The 20,484-nt window shown below is 36.9% G+C and overlaps 1 protein-coding gene across 3 annotated transcripts in view; it reads left to right on the top strand.

The window, feature by feature from the left end:
- LOC113239193 (roquin-1) overlaps window positions 1–17,544 on the top strand; it is a 27,629-nt gene extending 10,085 nt beyond the window's left edge. For 2 of the 3 annotated variants that reach the window (XM_026476076.1, XM_026476075.1), the window contains exons 5-15: window positions 3,075–3,212; window positions 3,581–3,688; window positions 5,800–6,133; window positions 6,817–6,969; window positions 7,973–8,129; window positions 9,827–9,993; window positions 11,489–11,579; window positions 12,472–12,758; window positions 14,061–14,215; window positions 15,997–16,089; window positions 17,009–17,544. In XM_026476076.1, coding sequence (XP_026331861.1) covers window positions 3,075–3,212; window positions 3,581–3,688; window positions 5,800–6,133; window positions 6,817–6,969; window positions 7,973–8,129; window positions 9,827–9,993; window positions 11,489–11,579; window positions 12,472–12,758; window positions 14,061–14,215; window positions 15,997–16,089; window positions 17,009–17,077 — 1,752 coding nt within the window. In that variant the 3' untranslated portion in view covers window positions 17,078–17,544. The remainder of the gene's footprint in view (window positions 1–3,074; window positions 3,213–3,580; window positions 3,689–5,799; window positions 6,134–6,816; window positions 6,970–7,972; window positions 8,130–9,826; window positions 9,994–11,488; window positions 11,580–12,471; window positions 12,759–14,060; window positions 14,216–15,996; window positions 16,090–17,008) is intronic. The other variant, XM_026476077.1, reaches the window with a different exon arrangement.
- Window positions 17,545–20,484: the final 2,940 nt, after the last annotated feature.

The raw sequence follows: 20,484 nt of genomic DNA, 5'->3' as shown, positions 1-20,484 counted from the left end.
AAAAACAAAAAATTACCATGTGGCAGGCCAAAAAAACAAAAAATTACTATGTGGCAGGCCAAAAAAACAAAAAATTACTATGTGGCAGGCCAACGGAGAGACGAGCACTTAAAAGACTGGACCACTGTGGCGCAAAACAGAGAGGTGTAGGAGAAAGGGGAGATAGGCCTTTACCCGGCATTGGGACAGTATAAGATTTAAAAAAAGGAAGGTGGCACATGTGTTCGGGATGGAATTGAGAAACAAAGCCGTGCGCAAGCGTTTTGGACATGCTGTATCAATTTTTTCGTTTTCGCCAGTATGCATTGTCCTATTACAGTGTCCGCATCGCGAGCTTGACCAATATTAACAACTCACAAAGGTGAATCCACAAATTTTACACTTAGGTTCTGGGGGCCTACCACAACCGCTTAAAACAATATTATTTTAATTTTATGTTGACTTTTCGTACCAAGACGCGCTTAAAGTAAGCTTATTATAATGTTAAAGCTATGATGTTATATTGGCAGCTTTGCGACTATTCATTCACTCAGTTCGTACTATGACGCGACTTTAACATTAAAGTAATATTGTTCTTATGTCAAATTTAGCAATCTTAAAATAGTTACTCGGTTGCATCGAGTATATAACCAGAAATAGAGACAAAATGTCATTTTTTTTTTTTGAAAACTATATCATTACTGTGACAATTGCGCTCCGATTGGCCAGCCCGAATTCGAAACAATTGAAGGGTGTCGACAATGGGAGTCGTCAACTGTTTCACTTCAAATCGACCAGTTAACTTGAGCTTTGCTATAATGGACGAAAATTGCAAAATGACATATTTAATTACCGATGAAATGTGTTTCCCACACCACCGAACAGAACAGCACGGCAATGTTAGCGATCTGATTATCTTTATTACAATAAATACAGAATATTTTTTGGAATATACGGATTCGTACACTCAGGTCAGTAGTTGGCCTGTCTATATTTCAGCGCAAACGGGGAGTTGATATTTATAAGAGCTGTATCGCTAATGTGTTTCCAGGAATATATGGCCCTTATTTCGTCTCTATTTCTGGTTATATACTCGATGCTCAGACGCAATGGAAACAATATTATTTCCGAATTTATTGTCTAAGCATTGATTTGTAATGATTAAAAATTAGGTTGAACTTATTTATTTACATAAATCTCTTCAATATTTTGTTTATTTTTTTATTTAATAGCACATACAAAATATTTTCTCGTTAAATAAAAATACGCCATGTTTATTTCGTAAAATTATAATAGCGACGTCTATATGCTCCTTGGCGACACTAACACTTGACTTTAGACTATAATTCCGAATTCACAACGCAACTATCAAGACTCAGCTTGTTTTATTTATTTTTCGTCATGAAAATGCGGAATAATTATTGAAAATCACATAATTTTAATAGATTTTATACATACACACACACACACACACACACACACACATATATATATACATTATACTACGATAAGACGATTCGGAACATAAAAAAAGAAAGAGATGGTATTATATAGTTCACATAGCGTTATTTCTTTCCTATTTTTAGTAAGGAATAGACAATATTGGGAAATCATTCGTTCTTTCAATCACTTTAGCAATAATACATAACTTGGTTGACAAGTTTGTCATGGTACGAATATGAGTAATATTATAATGGGTTTACTTTAAGCTTACATTGAAGTAAGATTGTTTTTGGAAAGGATATGGTAGGCCCCCTGGCGTCTGGTACAAAACTTTTAACCTGTAGAAACAATATCTTGCAATATCTGCCATATATGCTTTTCGAACTTTAATTATATTGTTAATTTAAATAGTTTTTGTTAATGTTGTCACCAAGTACCAATATTAGTATTAGGGATATCTTTTTTTTAAATTGAAATAAAATAATTTTAACCTGGCGTTATGTGAAATGAAATTTAGTTTAACTGGTGTTATGTCAACTGAGTGTTATAGTACATTATCGTTGTAATAAATGAAATGATAGAATGTAAGTTTATAATAAACGCTCGTTGTAATGGTGTGAATTGTTATATTAAATAAGTTTATATGAAATAAAATTATGCCCACCCACACTAACCTTTTTTTTTTCGTGGAAATCCTACTAAGATACATCTTCGCCGCGGGGGCAGCGGAGAGCTTACTGCCGGACTTCTACCGGCTAAAACCCTACGGTGGCCTTCTTGGGTGCTCTAGTGGGAGGGATCCGGGATTGGCTTTTCGCACCGGAACCCTTCAAGCACCTGGGTGGAGCTACGTCCTCCCCCTCCTTAAACTACCCACACTAACTTGTCCTAATCCTTTATATTGCTTGAAAGTGAAGTAGTAATAGAATTCCTTATGAAAAAGTTAGTTCTGGAAATTACGGAAACCCCATACTTATTTCTGCCGCCAAGGAGTAAGGTGTACATTATTGCGTTCCGGTTTTGTAGACGACCTCCGTGGTCGAGTGGCAGTGGTAGTTATATTCTTACGCCCGAAACTACAGGGCGAAGGAAGAAGATACCTTGTTTAATGTAACTTGTATGCAATTGGTGCTACCTAGCCCTGGGCAAAAATAGGGTCTACGATGGAACGAGCTCGCCCAGAAGATGCTTATTCAGTCGTAACTTAAAGATACTCGGGTTATTAATAGATTCAGGCGCTATTTTGCGGAAGTCTATGTTAATAAACATGAAAGTAAATTTATTCTATGTTAATAAAAATGAAGATAAAGTGAAGGGTAAGTAGTGTCAAGTTGCTGCGATTGTGTTGAATATTTTTTCGCACAGTTAATTTTTATACCCTAAAAATTAATAAAATAAATAACACAAGCGCAATTACAGTCACAATCACCACTACCAAAAATATGCCCAACACGTGTTTCGCCTCTTCGACGCATGCTCAGGGGTTGTTGATTGTTTGACACACGGGCGAAGATATTTTTTTGAAAGACTTCAAGCAGGGAATTCCATTCTTGTGCAGTGTGCAAAAGAGATGACGAAAACCGCTTAATACGCCTATAGAGAATATTGATCAAGTAGAAATGATACTTTAACTGGCATCAAATTGTGTACAGAATCCTCAGCAGTTGAGCGCGAACCTGTGGGCGGCGGTGCGTGCACGTGGCTGCCAGTTCCTCGGGCCTGCAATGCAGGAAGAGGTTCTCAAACTTGTGCTGCTGGCACTCGAGGACGGATCCGCACTTTCCAGGAAGGTAACACATCCTGTTTCGATTTTTTTCTACAAATATTCAAAACATGTCATTTTGAAGACTAAAGGATCAAGTAGGGCCGATATCCCTACGTGCGTCTGGATAACTGATTGTTTTGTAACTGGGAAGCTTATTTTTACTGTTTTGTTACGTACATCTTTATGCTAAATACGAGCAATTACACACCATCTTTTAGCAGCGATAAAGTAAAGGTGGACGATTGGCGACTGCATCGCAACCGCTGCAGACGCGCTGCTAAAAGTCGTAGTGTGTAACCGCTCTTACACTCTGTCATCATTCCTTGCTTGCTACAAGACGTGTCTGATGTGTCCATTCGCAAAAGGTCTAATACGCCATACGTTTGTTCGCAGGTGTTAGTGATGTTTGTAGTCCAAAGATTGGAGCCTCATTTTCCACAGGCATCCAAAACTAGTATAGGCCACGTCGTCCAGCTCCTTTACAGAGCTTCTTGTTTTAAGGTAAGCAACCATGTTGTTGTTATGTGTAATAGTTGTTGGTGAACCGTTGCTTTGCGTTTGAAAGGTTACCGTTCGAAACCTTGTAGCGGGATTGACCTATGAGTTTGGCAGTGGCGATGTGTCCGTATAATTCGATTCCCGCCGGCTTGCCTAAAATTTTCCACGTTTTGTGCTCAGTTTGCCTCGCCACTGGAATTTAGTTTCTCAGTTGCGTATAGTTGAGAATATTAGAGCTCCTTGTGAAAGAGTTCGTCTAAGAGAATTACTGCTTTCCGATTTTGAAGGATAAGGATGTTGTTGAAATTACAGGTAGTTTAAAGCCCTTCAGTGGCACTGCACTGGGTCCGAAATCTACTAATTTTATAAACAAATGTTGTTGTTCATGATGTTATAATCTGTCTTTTTTTTAAATGGAGTACAATGACAGTTCATTACACAAAAGTGTTGTCCGCTTGCAAGCAGCTAGTGACCGCAGTCGATAAATATTCTGTCGATTATCGGCTAAATGTTAGTCGCGCTGGTTATATGAATCATCGTTGGCGCATTATTCGTTTAATAGCTAGGTACAGGTTCTTTGTATTGTCCATTTTTGTAATTGCATGCATACATATACTGCATTTATAGCACTATTCCAATTAAAAATGTACAGAGGGAGACATATTTTGTAGTTTTTTCATTTCAATTCAATATAGATAATCAAATCCGCCTGTTCTTCTTGATTGAGCTTGATTTCAATACTAGTAACCCAAATGTCAAAATTAGAATAAAGAAGACAGTAACGCAGTTAGTAATCATTAGAACGTCGTAACATGCACAATTCAACCGTTTTTTCAAAAAAATTGTATAAATACTGGCAGCACTGCAAATGTCACTTTACTCCGCCTTTAAAAAAGACAGACTATTATGAAATAAACGTAAATAGGCTATATAATAAACAATGGTGACGAGTCAAGAGTGTGAGTGTGAGCGTATGTACGTGTAAAAATGTACAATAAAACTTAGTAGTTAATGACAATATTATAATATACAATACCATAATAATCTAACTTATAGTTTTTATATATAGTCCAAAGTAATATTATAAATGCGAAAGTAACTCTGTGTGTTACGTTTTCACACTTAATCTGCTGAATCAATTTTGACGAAATGATGGGACGTTGGAGAAGAACTGAGGCTACTTTTTGTCACTAAAATAAATCTTAAAAGGTGTGAAATAGTGTATGAAAGTTTATATGGAGAACCAATAAAACTATGAAAATTAGTATTGTACAGTAGGCTACTCGCAATGCTTTTTCTACGCAGACGAAGTCGCGGGCACCAGCTAACCAAAATAAATAACTTAAATTAAGTATATAATGTTTAAATAAATAAATATTAAAACGTGATCGGTTTCAACCAGTTCTTCCTAATAACGCTACATTTCGATTGTGTGGGGCTGCCCGACACGTGGCATTTAACTTTTGAGCGAATTTCGTCATTACACGTGTAATTTCATATTTGTTGGCAAATTTCCCAATTTTTTTTTAACTTTATAAAATTTATTGCTTAAGTACAGCGGGAGTTGACCAATCTGAAGCCACACAATCCCTATTAATTTTCATGCAATCCAGAAACTTTGTGTTTTGGCTTAACATACTAATTATACTGTTATAATAATGGTATTTAGTAGCAGTAGAGCTCTTTGTGAAAGAGTTCGTCTGTCGTCAACAACCGATCTGTGTGTACGTCAACGTATATTCTAAAAATATTCTGTATTTATTGTAATAAAGATAATATCTCGAGCTATGGGGGGGCTGTTCCATTCGGTGGTATCTAATTGCAAAACAAATGGCATCACATTTCATAGGTAATTAAATATTAAATAATGTAATTTTTCAATTTTCATCCATTATAGCAAAGCTCAAGTTAAACTAGAAGTGAAACAATTGATGACACCCGTCAATTGTTTCGAATTCGGGGTGGCCAATTCCAGCGCAGTTGTCACCGTAATGATTTGGCAGAATAGTTTTCAAACGAATTAAATGACATTTCGTCTCTTTTCTGGTTATATACTCGATGATTTAGCATGACATTAAAAAGCTTTATACAACATTAAGTTTATTTTATTGCAGGTTTCCAAACGCGAATGCGACTCATCGCTAATGCAACTGAAAGAAGAATTTCGTACCTACGAGTCGTTGCGTCGGGAACACGACGCTCAGATTGTTCAGATCGCCACCGAGGCCGGTCTGCGGATAGCCCCCGACCAGTGGAGCGCGTTGCTTTACGGGGATACGGCTCACAAAAGTCACATGCAGAGTATAATCGATAAACTGCAGTCGCCGCAGTCGTTTGCGCAGTCTGTCCAAGAACTGTTCATAGCACTGCAACGGACTGGTGACCCCGCCCACGTGGTCGTCATGAGCATGCACCTGGACCGACTTGCGAGTATCGATCCTAGTCCAGGTACGTTTAATTATGTTGTGTTTATTTCTTATACACACATCAAGTGCCTAGGTAGTAGTTTAGTAGCAGTAGAGCTCCTTGTGAAGTTCGTCCAGGGAAGTACTGCCACCTTACGATTTCTGCCGCCAAGCAGTAATGACAGCATTGCTGTGTTCCGGTTTTGCAGGGTAAGGGCGCTGGTGAAATTACAGGCAAATGGGACTTGTCAACTTATGTCTCAGGGTGACAGGCGCAGTGATAGTGCCCCTCAGATCTTTGCGATTTCAAGCTCCGAGCGGCATTGTAACTGTTATGGACAGGCGTGTAACTTACCATCAGGCGCATGTCATGTACGTCCCGTCGCTTGATGTTATAAAAAAAAGACATCGAGGTTTTTAACTTTTTTGAAATATTTCATTAAATTGTTTATTTAGTTATTTATTAGGGTCAAAAAAAATATTTAAAAAAAGCCTAGTTTCCAGTAATTGGAAAAAACGTGCTTGATCCCTATATACTTTTGATGTGTGTACATAAATTGAAAGTACACTGCACGTCATAGTAGCTTTGAGATACAGTGAAGCGTCACGTAAAGCTACTGCAGGCTCCTTAATCGACTATGTTGCAATTCCGCTCAGACGTAGTGCAGTTCCGGTACGCCCTTTGCTTAAAATAAAAAGGAGAAATAAATTTAACGATTTTTACAGACGCGAAGAGCCCTTTATGGCAACAGTTGGCAGAGATCATGACGTCACTGAAGGAGGTTGTCTCCGGTCTCATCCACTACCTCCAACAGCAGGCCACGGGCCGCGACACCAATCACAATCAGAAGCACAGCGACCGTTCGGAGCCTTCCACCAGTGAGTACAGATGGCACTATACTTTAAATAAAGTCTAAGCGAACGAGCATATGCGTCCACATCTACCGGGTTGATTCGAGATCTTAAATACTAAAGTGCAAATCTCTTACGTGAAATGAAATTTTATTTGCTTAAAACATGATTAACGAAAGATGGAACATAGTATAACAGAATACATATTTTACCTGTCTTGTTTTGTCGAGTATTACTTATTTGACAGTAGTTGTATCGGACGGATGTGGGTACCTGATTAGGTATGTAAAATTTTACAATTTTTCAAATTAATTTTATTATAACTCTGTCATATTGGACATGCACAATAAATAATTAGTCAATTAATAACACTAAAATAATAACTATCAATATCAAACTAGTAAATATTATACATCATTATTACATTTATGACGATAACCACTAATTTCATTTCAACATTTATCTAAAAAATCAGTCACATTGTAATAATTTTTGTCTCTATGCCATTCACAAAGTGTATTTCTGACTAAATTAAAAATTAACGTTTTAATGTATTTTCGTAGAGCATTATAAATTCGGACACATACAATTGCATTGATTTATGTAATAAGACATTCTGGGTTTATTATTACACCACTTTATTTAGTCCCCTCACACATCTACTGGTTATTTAGGTTAGCGTTAACAAACATACACGGCAACGGCACAATTCCCAAAATTTCCGGTGAGTCGTCATTTTCTCTTTTCAATAAACCTCAGTTACCTTTCAATATTGTCAATATCTTTTCGGCAAAAGGTATGAAATGAAAGATATTTTAACATGAATGTAATAAATATTTAATATGGATATTTTGTCTAAGTTTCTTTTAATTGTACTTTTATAATGGGTAGATTGCATACGGGAATGTTTAAGATCTTGATGTTCACTACAGTCAGATAGAAATTGCTATAAACATATTCAAGGGTATATCGATTTTTTTAGTTATTTCAGTCATGTCTGCTGTAAAAGTGTCGAGTATATTGAGTGTAGTGGTGTGTGCGACAGGCCAGCCATCGCCGCAGACGACGGTGTCGACGCCAACGCATAGCAAGTACAAAGTGCTTATGTGTCGGGACGCGGCTACGCGCTCCTTCTGCCCGCGCGGCGTCGCATGCACCTTCGCGCACTCCGAGGAGGAACTAGAGAGGTACCTGACATTTTACTAATTACAAAAGCGTCCCCGCGCTAGGCGGAACTGCTAAATAATTTATTAAATAATCTGCAGTGCCCATACATGTCAGTCCGATGTATCTCTTCTGTTCTTTTAAATAATTTTTGTACAGTGTGCATTGTAAAAGCAGTGATGTTACGACATAGATAAAAAATATCTTGCTTTTTATATTGTTACGATTATATAGAAAATATACATTAACAACAAAGGAATAATTTTAATTTCTAATAAAGCGAAATGGGGTTCAGTTGCAATAATACAATTTGGTATAATATTTTGCTTTGCTGGGCACTGGGGCGTGTAAACGGGTTGATAATGAAGATGATGATAAAAATATTTTGGGGGCGATGTATAATATCATCTAGAACAAATCTGTTTTTGAAGAGGATAAAAAAACGTAGTATGCGTGTGTTCAGCCCGTAACGCCCTTTCTTATACATTTATATATAAGTAGTATTATTGGTTGTTAGCGAATTATTAGTATAGCATGATATACAAGAATTGCGAATGTATTGCAACGCTGCCTGCGACTTTTTTGTTACTCCATATCACATTAACAATATTAAAGCGAACAAATACGAAAGTGACGTGTTAAATATAACAAAATCCTATTTGATTTTATTTTTGATTACGGTTATTGAGGATATGATATTACTGTTACTTTAAAAAAGTAGTCCTGTATGCGTGACAATAATAATATGATACATCATTATCACAAATGATCTTGACGCAGGCTGTGTAAAATCTCATCTGATGCATTTGCGAGTTTTTCGTGATTCTGAAATAATTTTTATTGTATTTAAAAGCCTGTTACCGCCGCCAATTTCCTCCAATCAGACTTCACTATTTCGTAGTAGAGTCACAACTCGATGGCAAAATAGATATTTCTGATTAATAGAAATGACAAAATCGTTGTTACAAACGTCTATGAAAACCTCAAATTACAATCGAATATTTTTATATTTCAAATGTTACACAAATTAAATTAGCTAAATTGATCCTACCAGCTTTCGAACTCTGATCTCTTCACATAATAAATAACCTGAGCCGTCCAGGTCAGTCTCAAGAAAGATTATTTACTCACTGCAGACTCGGCCATAAATTATCGGAGCGGGAGGACGATATTGCGCTCTCTCTCCCACTGACGAGCAGGTACTGGCGTTTTGTTTAAGCACACTGCCGTGCATTACTGCAGTCGATAAATGCTATCGATATATGTAGATGATGTTCAATTTTGTTGTAACAGTGAAAGTAGGAATGGAAATTAGTGTGCTGTGTAAAATAATTTTTATAGCACATTATTGATAACAATATGTGCTTGAGCCATAATGTTAATGCGACAAGTGAAACATGATTTTTATAAAAATTATCCATTGTGAATGGTCAACGTTCAAACAGTGAATGGTAGTAAAATAAAAAAGGTTACGACATTTAGACAATAGAAGACAATAAATTACTCAAAAGTTACTGCACTGATTAGTTTTTATCGATAACGGAAAGCGCACATATCACATGCGTACGTCACTATGCAGGTGACAGAGAAATCGCAGTATAGCTGTTCCGCTCCGATGATGTATGACTGAGTCTGCAGCGAGTAAATAATCTTCCTATAACACCACTGGCCGAGTCACTCGTTTAGGCAAAGTAGTTACAATGGTTCAAAATGCAAACAGATACAGGGCGATGCCGAGCGCGAATCAGGCTAACGGCAACTATGCGGCGTACATGGGCCCGGTGCCGCAGGGCATACCGCTACCGCAGCCGATGCCGCTGCCGCAGCCCATGTTCCCGCGCTTCCCGATGTCGCAGCATCCTCATCTCGACAACTATAGCGTACCACGTCAGTATTAATATATCCTATTGATTTCATTTAACGTTTCGCTTAACCATAGGTTCGCAAACTTTATCGTTCACCGTCGACTTACGCAATATTAAAAAATTGGACACCCAACCACAAAAAATATTGAAAACAAGTATTTTTTATATTAACTTAAAAACACCTGTAGTGTAGTTAAATACATAAATACATACATATACATAGGTTTTTTTCTTCAAAAAACCTGGACAGCATCAACGCCCCGTGGTTGTTTCCGAGGCCTTCCTAGGACTCTTCAGAGCCCACTGGGTAGGTACCACTTTGGGAAACTATGCTATAAAAATCATCTACATTCATACAAGAGCTGAGACTGCTACAGTTCATGTCAGGGAAATAAAGGTTGGGGGTGCATGAGTTGTTAATACCATATATATATATATATAATTAACTAGGCAGATCGCTGTCACAATTTTAGATTTCTATAAGTTGAATAATCCACTTTACAAAGATTAGTACCAATGTAAATACACACTTTCTTATTATCGACAAAAAAGATCTCCACGACAGTAATAATAATAATAAATAATAAATTTTATTTATTTCCACAAAATTTTACAAAAATTACAATTACTTAGCGATTTCAGAAATGCAATTACTTACAGAAAGTGGAACACACACAAAACAGGAACTAGCAAATGACCACACTGACTCTTAAACCTGTATCTCAACAGACAGAAGCTCAACTGGATGGGTTCCTTATAATATAGCAAAATATTTGAAGGGAGGAAAACAAAAATTAACTGAGGGGAACATTGACTTACAATTATATGGACGTCGGGTCCGCGCTAAAAAGTGTCCGCACTTGTAAGGCACTAAAATCGTATACAGAGCGCGACACTCCGCTTTAGTCTTCATTTGTTCTACTGACAGCGCGATACTGCGATGACATTACAATTTAAATTTCGAATAGGTTGACTTGGGACATTTTTTTCGTGGTTTTTGTATTAGACCCGTCGTCCATTTATTTGTAAGTCAATGGAGGGGAAAATAATAATATGCTAACAGAGAATGCGTATATGTGAGTGTGTGAGCGTGTGAGCGTGTGAGCGAGAGTGGGCTGATAAGTGTGAAAATCCTTCTGGATATTGGCGGTTTTTATGGCAGTAAAGCTCTTTGTGAAAGAGTTCGTCCAGGGAAGTACAGCCAGCTTACCTATTTCTACCGCCAAGCAGTAACGCGTTTCGGTTTTGAAAGGTAATGGACAGATCTATGTGATTTAAAGCTCTGAGTGGCACTGCAACTGTTACGGACAGGACTGTTACGTGTCGCTTATCACCAGGTGCACGATTTATCCGTCCCGTTACTTGGTAACATAAAAAAAAGGGGAAAGGCTATCTACACAAAACCGAAACAATGTACGTGAGACAAAAAGTTTGGTAACCTCTGATTTACGTTGTCATGAAGTATCGAATTGGGGAATTTGACTTATTATCATCTAATCTGTGTATATGTTTATCAGAGATGCCCACTATGCCGCCGCAGCCGCTGGAGATAATACCGTCCCAGGAGTACGCCACTGACACGCACGGTGTCGACACCTTGCCACCCTCGTAAGTACATCGTGTCTTCGAGAAAATAACATTATTACTTTATACTTGCTTAATTTCTATAGTACTAACCTTTATCCTTTAAAGACCATAAGATAAATAAGATCCTGAAAAAGACCGGAATTCCTTTGTGACCTGTTTCATACCATAATTAATACAGCTAGAATGAATAATAATTAGGTGTCCAAAATGGAAACAAAGTGGATAACCTGCAAAAAAATGCATTTTAAATGGTAGTTTTCTATTTTTGACGATAATGAATGTTTCGAACGCTTTTCAAGCTGTAATCTGTTAAAACTTAGAATTCACATTTTGCAATATATCTTTTACTTAATTTCGTTTTATACAATAAGTATAATAAAACTTTAAGGTCGTAAATAATTGTATAACCCTGATAACACAAACGGCATCAAACACATTTTTTTTTATTAAATCGTCGTCGTAACATTTACAATTCAGACACATTTGGCGAATTTTACCTTCTTTCAATTCTATCGATAAAACTGTCGACAACAACTACATGACTATTTAAAGTTTTAAGGAAACTAGCATCCCTGTAAATCGACGCCTCCTACGTAAAGTATCGTATGTCGGAATTGCCAAGTTTACGGGGGAGCGTTTTAAAGTTCTCCGTTTTATTCGGCAAAGCTCGTTACTCACATAGAGTGATCATCTAATACATCATCTAACCCATATCTAGCCTTTTAAAGTTCTGAATTCACTGAAGCTCCCCTGTAAACTTGATAATTTCGACATACCATAGTTTACGTAGGAGGTATCGAAATGTCCTTCTACTCCATCTTCAAAAAGACACTACAATGATAAATTTTAAGTAATCATTATTATTGCGATTACGATGATCAATATTTCTGAACTAGTTTAAATTTCATTATAGAAACTTCCAGAACGCGTTGATACACAACCAGGCGCCCATGACGTTGAACCAGAACGGCATGATGGTTCCTATGGCGGATCGGCCGTTCTATCGGTTCAGCAATATTTTGCCTATCCATGAGGAGCCAAACAACCTCCAGTACGCGCCATCAGTGTACCAGGGCCCCAGCAACGCGTCGGCGATGACGTTTCAGAGTCAGGACAACCTTGCGCCACACATACCAAATATATTTGTGCCCGTACAACACGAGGCCTCGAGGAACATCAGCCCATATTCTTTTGATGATCGTGAGTACCACATCAATATTTTTATTGTAAAGTGTGAAATTGCTAACTCTAGGACAAAATATACAGTTGTTTTTTTTATTGATTGAATGTCACGATGTTTGAGTTTGTTACACTAGTGCCAGACGCTATGCCAACGAAGCTACGGAACGAACTAACGGACCTTAACAATTTTTCTAAGTGTTGTTTTGTTTGTTTTCTTCGTTTTTCGTTTTGTATTACTGATCAAAATATACAGTAAAATTATTTTTAATTGGTGCATTTATATCAGAGTCACTTAAACAGCAAAAGGGATCTAACGCTCAATTACAGCTGTACAGGGTGACTATCAAGTTAATTTTTTCTACCTAATTATGGTGGATTCTTGGTGGAAAACTAACCTGAAATGACCCAACACTTTATACTTTAAATTGTGTACTGTAAATGGGATTTAACATGACGAAATAAAAGTTACTCCGATAAAAAAGAACTAAATAAGAGGTAGTAATCATTCTTCTTACTACGTTGCCATAATTCCATTAAATATGTGCGTCGCAGATTTCATATATATATATATAAGCTACTGTTTATACCGCTGCCGCCGTTAGTTGAATGGGCGCTTGTGACATTTCTTCAAACATTTCAATACTGCCCTGATCAGTAAAAAAGGCCGATCTGCCTCTATTTTTATGTTTTACTAGGTGGATAAGGTATGACGTCACCGCAAGAGAAAAGTATATATTTTTCTAATTTTAATGTTTGTTTTTGTCACAAGCGTCATTTCAACTAACGGCGACAAACCGATCGTAAATATCATCGCCGCCTACTAAAATTGTGCGAGCAAATGTGCAACGGCGCGGTAATGCTCGTTATTCGAATGTAGGTTACCATGCAAAAGTCCTGTTGGATAATTTTCCGAACGGAAAAATTTCCGAACAAATGGAAAAATATCATCTCGAAGGCTCATATTATGTTCTACGTCTAGAAAATATATCTTTTGAAATTTAATTTAGCGTGAATTATAAAATAACTTGTCTAACTAAAAGCCACTTATAGAAAAACGAGATTTAAAATAATTTCACAGCAGCGAAAATACCTCCGACATTTCTCCTCCTCCGCTTACTCGCCTCCGAGTCGGCTCTATCGCTTTCGTTCAGTAACTTCAACTTTTGACAGGTGTCAACGTGAAATGTAAAAAATGATAGGAAAGATATTGGATAAATATCGGGAAAAATATTAAATTATTCATTTTGAAAAATTTCCAATGCAAAAGCTAGTAAATTAAAAGCTTATCAATTTTTTACTTTGATGAAACAATGTTTAAAGTGCAATCGGAGCTGCTACCGGACTACCGCGTCAAGTACGGCGGCGGGCTGCGCGAAAGACGCGGCGAACCTCCACCGGCGTGGCCGCCGGGCGAAGTGTTCACATTCGACGCCATCCGTTCCACGTTGCCGCCGCTGCCCGCTAACACCGACGACGTAAGTACCAGACTACGGGTCCTACCATAGATTTAGTATATCCATAGATTGGCCCTGAAGTATTGGAGACGAGACCAAAACAAAAATACATCTGTGTGCGTATAATGTGCATGTGTGCAAGATAAATAGTGTTGCGCCATCCACTGATTTAACTTTAATATCGATTAACATATTACACCGGCATTTCACTTCGTCGTATTCACCAAAATGTCTTATCGCAAAACGCCTAGACGTTAATTAATTAATTAATTAATGATTCAATACAAAATTAAAAAAGCTAGTATCACCTTTTGGCAGTGCCATAGGACGGTAGGTAAACAATGGGGACTTTCACCCAAAATAACACTATGGCTCTACAAAACGGTGATAAGACCCATGATCAGTTACGGCGGGAGAGTATGGTGGCCTCGAACCAAGCTGACAACCGCAACCGACAAGCTGGACAAATTCCAAATATTTTTTTTTTAATATATTTATTTATATTTCAAAATTACAATAAATATATACTTGAGAACGTTCCCTCCCAATAGTGACTTCAGAAGTAATTTATTTACGTTACACGTTTTGGTCACACCAATGCATATGTGTACCAAATTTCAAAATAATCAGTCCAGTAGGTTTGGAGTAAATTGGCTGTGACAGACGGACAGATGGATACGCAAGTGATCCTATACGAGTATCGTATTTCGGTACAGAACAGAACTCTAACAACGACAAATCGCTGATTTGTTGTTGACGAGAGTAGTACTACACAAAAATCCATTAATTGTAATGAATAACGTGAGTACAGAACCAGAACGTAGCTTTGCTTGCCTCTAAAGGAAAAGCATTTTTCCTCAAAGTGTTTGCTGCATATTTTCGAAAACTTTTTGGGAACCCAGTCTTCTCTCATTTCTGTCGAACTTCAATGTTTTGAGGAAATCTGAATCAACAACAATAATTAACATAAAAAAATGGGTGCTTCAACTACGCTATTAAAAGAAATTTTTGTTTTAATGTGGACAAAACATAATGCACTAATGCAATATTAATTAAATATAAAGTACTAAAACCAGAAATTTCAGATTCAATAATATTAAGTATGAAGATGATTTCGGCTGTATGCCGAATGTATGTAAAGCCACGCCTTTGACTTTCTTTTTTTCAGTTAATGACATCTCGATAACATATTATCGATTGCGTCAATCCCTATGAAAGTGGGGTTATGAATTTCATAAATTCGCGTATTTGATATATTTTTTAATTGAATTCGTATACATTTGGGTTATTAATGCACTTGAATGGTATAATTTTACGGATATATTTATGTAAAAAACTTTTGTGGTAGTGCTTTTAGACAGCTAAATATTTAAGTCGTACTTACATGTGAAATGTACAATTCTGCGAGTTTTCCTTTTTAGATGAGTTACATCCGTGCACTGAACACGTTACCATGACTAATAAACGTCCGTTTAACACTATTTCACATTTTAAAACCAATTATTTTTCAAAAATAAACGAACTTTGTCATCTGACCCTAGGTTCATACAGGCTCATAGCGTATAATGAAGTAGTCTCGTCTACCCATCTCGCTCTAACATACGTGTATACTAACGCTCTTTCACTTGCATTGCCAATCTATGGGTACCTATATACTAAATCTATGGGTCCTACGAAAATTACATTGAAGGTCATGAGATAGACAATTTTCAAACGTACTTACTCCGAGTGCTAGAAGGTAGGTTCTGACTCGAGGACAGTAAACAGAACTTGAAGCCGCTAGTGAATGTACTCTTGCGCAGATGTTCAACGTGTCCGGTGAAAGGCGCGCGCTTGGCGCTGACAGGCTCGTAGTGCAAGGTGGCGCCTCCGATCTCTCCAACCGCGCGGACGATGTAAGTGTAGATAAATCTGTCTTCCCTCGTTCCTGAAGATAGTGAACCCTTCGCAATGGCCTGTCCCTAAAACAACGATTTGGGTAAGATAATAGGAGGTTTTTAGACAACATACGATCGCCGGTCACTCGTTGCTAAGGGTGCTTAATTAGATTGACTCATTTATTTTTTTTTATACGAAGGACGGGCCGAACAATTTCGTGAGTCTAGTGGAAAGCTACGTGCCTGTTCATAACAGTTGCAGTGCCACTTAGAGCTTTATATCGCAAAGATCTAAAGAGCACTCCCACTGCACCCGTCACCCTGAGACACAAGTTGACAAATCCCATATGCATGTAATAAAATCGGAACGCAATAATGTTCACATTACTGCTTGGCGATAGAAATATGTAAGTAGGCAGTACCTCCATAAACGAACTCTTTCAAAAGGAGCTCTAGTGCTACTTGACTTGTTTGCAGTTAATGCGTGACGTCGTAATCAACTTCATGCAGTTGATGGCTCGGATAACGACTTCACGCATTAACTACTTGCAGTCGATCTCGGCTGCTTGAAGTCGGTTTCGACTGCATGCAGTTAATGTGTGCAGTTGTTTACTACTTCACGCTTTAACTGCAAACATGCAATCAATCTGTTGGCATCCTTAGCATTGGGGAGATTGTAGCTGCAAGCAGGTTTATTTTACATTCAACTCTTTGCAAGGTCAGTCCAAAAAAGTTGTGTATTTTACGTCCGTGTAACATCGGTCAGTCTGACTGAAAAACTTCCGCTTCCGAAATGGTTCTCAGCTACGTTTACTTATCTATGCAACCATCCTCATGATCTTCGGCTCCCAATTCTGTTATGCAGTAGGTGGTAATTCTTATGATGTATTTTGAATGAAGTGAGCGTGCTAATAAAATATATATTTATATTTTACAGCAGGAGCTTGAAGAGGAATTGCAAGCTCTAGAGCGGCGCATTGACACCGAGTTCAAAAGCACGGATTAAACAAACAAGCAACAGGCAGTCAGGACCAAAGTGGTTACGACACGACTCGATTACGACGTAAGACAACATTACGCACTCAAATATTCTTAACATGTTCACTGCTCAAGAAACACCTGGTTATACAGTTGTTCCACACCTGGGCCCATATGTGTAATCACGGACCCGAGCGAAGTACACTAAAAATTTGTTGACGTCGGACATAAAATGGCTTACAAATTTTAAACTATTCATACAGTAGACATTTTTAGACTACGAAATTTTATTTATTATACTCTTATCTGCGTTTAAATTAAATGTAAGAAACATACGCGAAATGCAATCATAATGTAGAAATAACTGTGGTTACACAATGCAACAAAAAAATATTTACATCTTTTTTAAATTTCGCAGTAATTGATATAATTTTATTTAACCGCTGGATTTACTTTTATTTATTGTTGATTGATGCTTTTTATAGTAAAATTGAATGTCTTTTTATAGCGTAGTTGAAATTGTATGTTTTTAAATTAGGTCGATTAATTATGTGGACGGTGAGAAAGTGGAGTACCAAAGTATAAACAATTACAACGAAATTACTATCCTATATGTTTCGAAAACACGCCAATTACAGATACGTGTATAGTTAAAAACAAACTAACTTTCGCATCCATCCACCTGTTTTGCCGTCACCTGGTTAAATTATGTTAAGTGACGAAACAGAGAAAGACGCGTTCGATTAATATAGTTTACCGGTTCGCGAAAAATTTTGTTAGCGTTCCTTATATTAATCCGGCCTGTAAGCCACAGTTGATAAAATACCCCTTAGAGTTCTATAATTTGTAAGCTAAAATGTGAACTCACATGTGTAGGGTGTAGGAATTAGATTCTGTGTGTACTTTAAAAAAATGCGGTACTTACAGTTCTATTTACCGAATTTGTAAGTGTAGGTAACTAGTTTGGCGTTGATTTAATGTTTCGTGATGTTCGGTGTTTCATATTAGGTAGTTTTTCCAGTCTGACCACTGACTACTAGATTTTGTACTATATGTCTTTTGATGATACACTTCCGGTTAGGAATATAGTAACTATTTTCTACTATAATTAGATGAACTTTGAAGAACGAAACACACAGCGGCACATTTAGCGGAACAAAGAAGGGAGAATGTAAAGTTTATATTTAAATAAATAAGAATGTAGACATAAGTGTCAATTAACTTATCATCTTGTCACGTCGATTCAGTACAGTTTAAAAAAAAGTCTAACTTTTTTTAATATTTTGCGACAAAGCAGATAGACCTGAAAAAGGACCTCAAGATGGCTACACCATGAAAACCGGTGTGTAAGTCACTTGACCACAGAGGTCGTTAAAATGGAAACGATAGATTAAATCAAACTTTAATGAATAAAAAACGTTTTCATTGAAGTTTTCTGAATTTGACAAATTTGTAATAATAGAAATTTACAACAAATCAATAGAAATAATGACAGTCGACAATATTTTTTATTTTTAAATTAGACTTTTGAAAAAACACTTCATTATTTTGGTGAATTCATTAAAGTTCCGTTAAATGTACAAGTGTGTGTAGTAATGCATGCGTTTAGCTGTGTTGTCACTAATCATCAATTCGGCTGTAAACATAGTAATATCAATAAATTTTATCAGTTTTAACAACAAGGTAGAGTCGCGTACGTATGTACATCGTTGCTGCCTAACAGTGATACTGACGAAGTCGGCCTATAGTTGTAAGATTTGTGCACAAGGTGCAAAGTTCTCTGCACAGCCGAAATCACGTTACTCTTTATTATTATGTAACGTTTCAAAATAGTGTAGCTGTGTTTAGAAAATGCCACCTTATCCACTAGACATTATAGACGTAAGAAAACAATCTTGGCCTGTCCAACCGAGAACTTTTCACCTTGGCCCAGTATTGTCGATAGTTGATTATTTTAAATTGGGCTTTTCAATTGTGAGTATCAATTGGCGCGTAACAAATTATTTTGTAGTTTAAAACACAGTGCACGTTTCGGATGAGAATAGTATGAACAATTTTTACTCGAAAAAATGGCAGAAAACAATACTCTCCAGACAATAAATTATTAAAAAAATAGGAAAGTGCTCGCAAGGTCGTTGTTGTGTAAAAAGTAACAACTTCCATGTTTAAAGCAAATGAATACGCTTTTAAGTAATTTGTTGCGTAAAACAGTGTGAGCAATGAAAAAGTGATTCTCAATTTAAAATTGTCTAGTGCAGAGATGGGCAGTGGGTTAAAACCGAATCAACCCGCCCGGGCTTTAACCAGGCTTTTAACTACAGTGCCAGGTTTTAACCCATTTCTGCCCGAAATCGCGGGCGGAGACAGCGAATATGGAATTTGGTATAACTCCATACTTATTACAAATTTCATTTACAACAAATATTTAGTTGTAAATAGATTTTGCCCTCGATTTCGGACGTCCTCGATTTAAACCCGGCATTTATAAAGCGTCGGGTTAAAACCTGGGCTCTTGCCCATCTCTGTCTACTTGTGGTATTTCCTATAGGGTATTAATTTTTTTCGATTTTCTTACACCGTAGACTGATCGCGTGTTACTTGTCGAAGGGGACTTGTGAACGAGATTCCATTTTCTGTCGTCTCTATTAGTTATAGCTGTTTACGTATATAGCATAACTTGCATATTATAGTGTTTTATAAAGAAAGGCGAGTGAAATGGTTGAGTCTTTATCAGATAAAGATGCCTTAAAAAAATTAACACTAGTAACCCGTGGGAGACGCCAGGTGCACCCAAATACTTCCCTAGTGTAGAAACAGAAGGCAGTCCAAGTGTTAAAAAAACCTGACCATGTTCATTTCTGCGCTTCCTATGAGAGTATATGACAAATAGTATATAGTAATTGCCCATATAAAACTCGCTGAATAAATATTTAATATATTGTCTATTTAATAACAATAATGAAAGAAATGGCAATACACGTACGTGCCTCGAAACTTAACCTCATTTGAAATTTTCACCTCGTTTACGACACCCCTTGTAAATTTTAGAATAACTTAATGAATTTGTTAGCGAAATCGAGTATATTCTATAATTCGGAGGCCGATGTCGATTGAACGCTGATGCTTTATTTTGTGAACACATTTTCGTTCATAACACTACCACAATTGGATGTTGATAAATAATAACGTATCAACGTTTTGAGTAAATGACACCTAAAGATTTTTTTCGTGGGTTGGCTATGTGAACAGTTTTTATCATTGATTAATATTTGAAGGTTTCAAATCACTTAGTTTATGCTTGTAAAATATAAACACGACGATAAGACATAATTTGGCATTAAAATCTAAATTTTCAAGTTTTTGTGGTTTGGTACGCTATTGCTTGTCACCATCCAATTCATCTTATAGAGGATTTTTTTTTGTCTACATCATACA

This window comes from Hyposmocoma kahamanoa, unplaced genomic scaffold (genome assembly GCF_003589595.1).
Source record: "Hyposmocoma kahamanoa isolate Upper Pololo Valley unplaced genomic scaffold, ASM358959v1 99702, whole genome shotgun sequence".
Classification (NCBI taxonomy): Eukaryota; Metazoa; Arthropoda; class Insecta; order Lepidoptera; family Cosmopterigidae; genus Hyposmocoma; species Hyposmocoma kahamanoa.
This window is presented reverse-complemented; position numbering and strand designations above follow the sequence as displayed.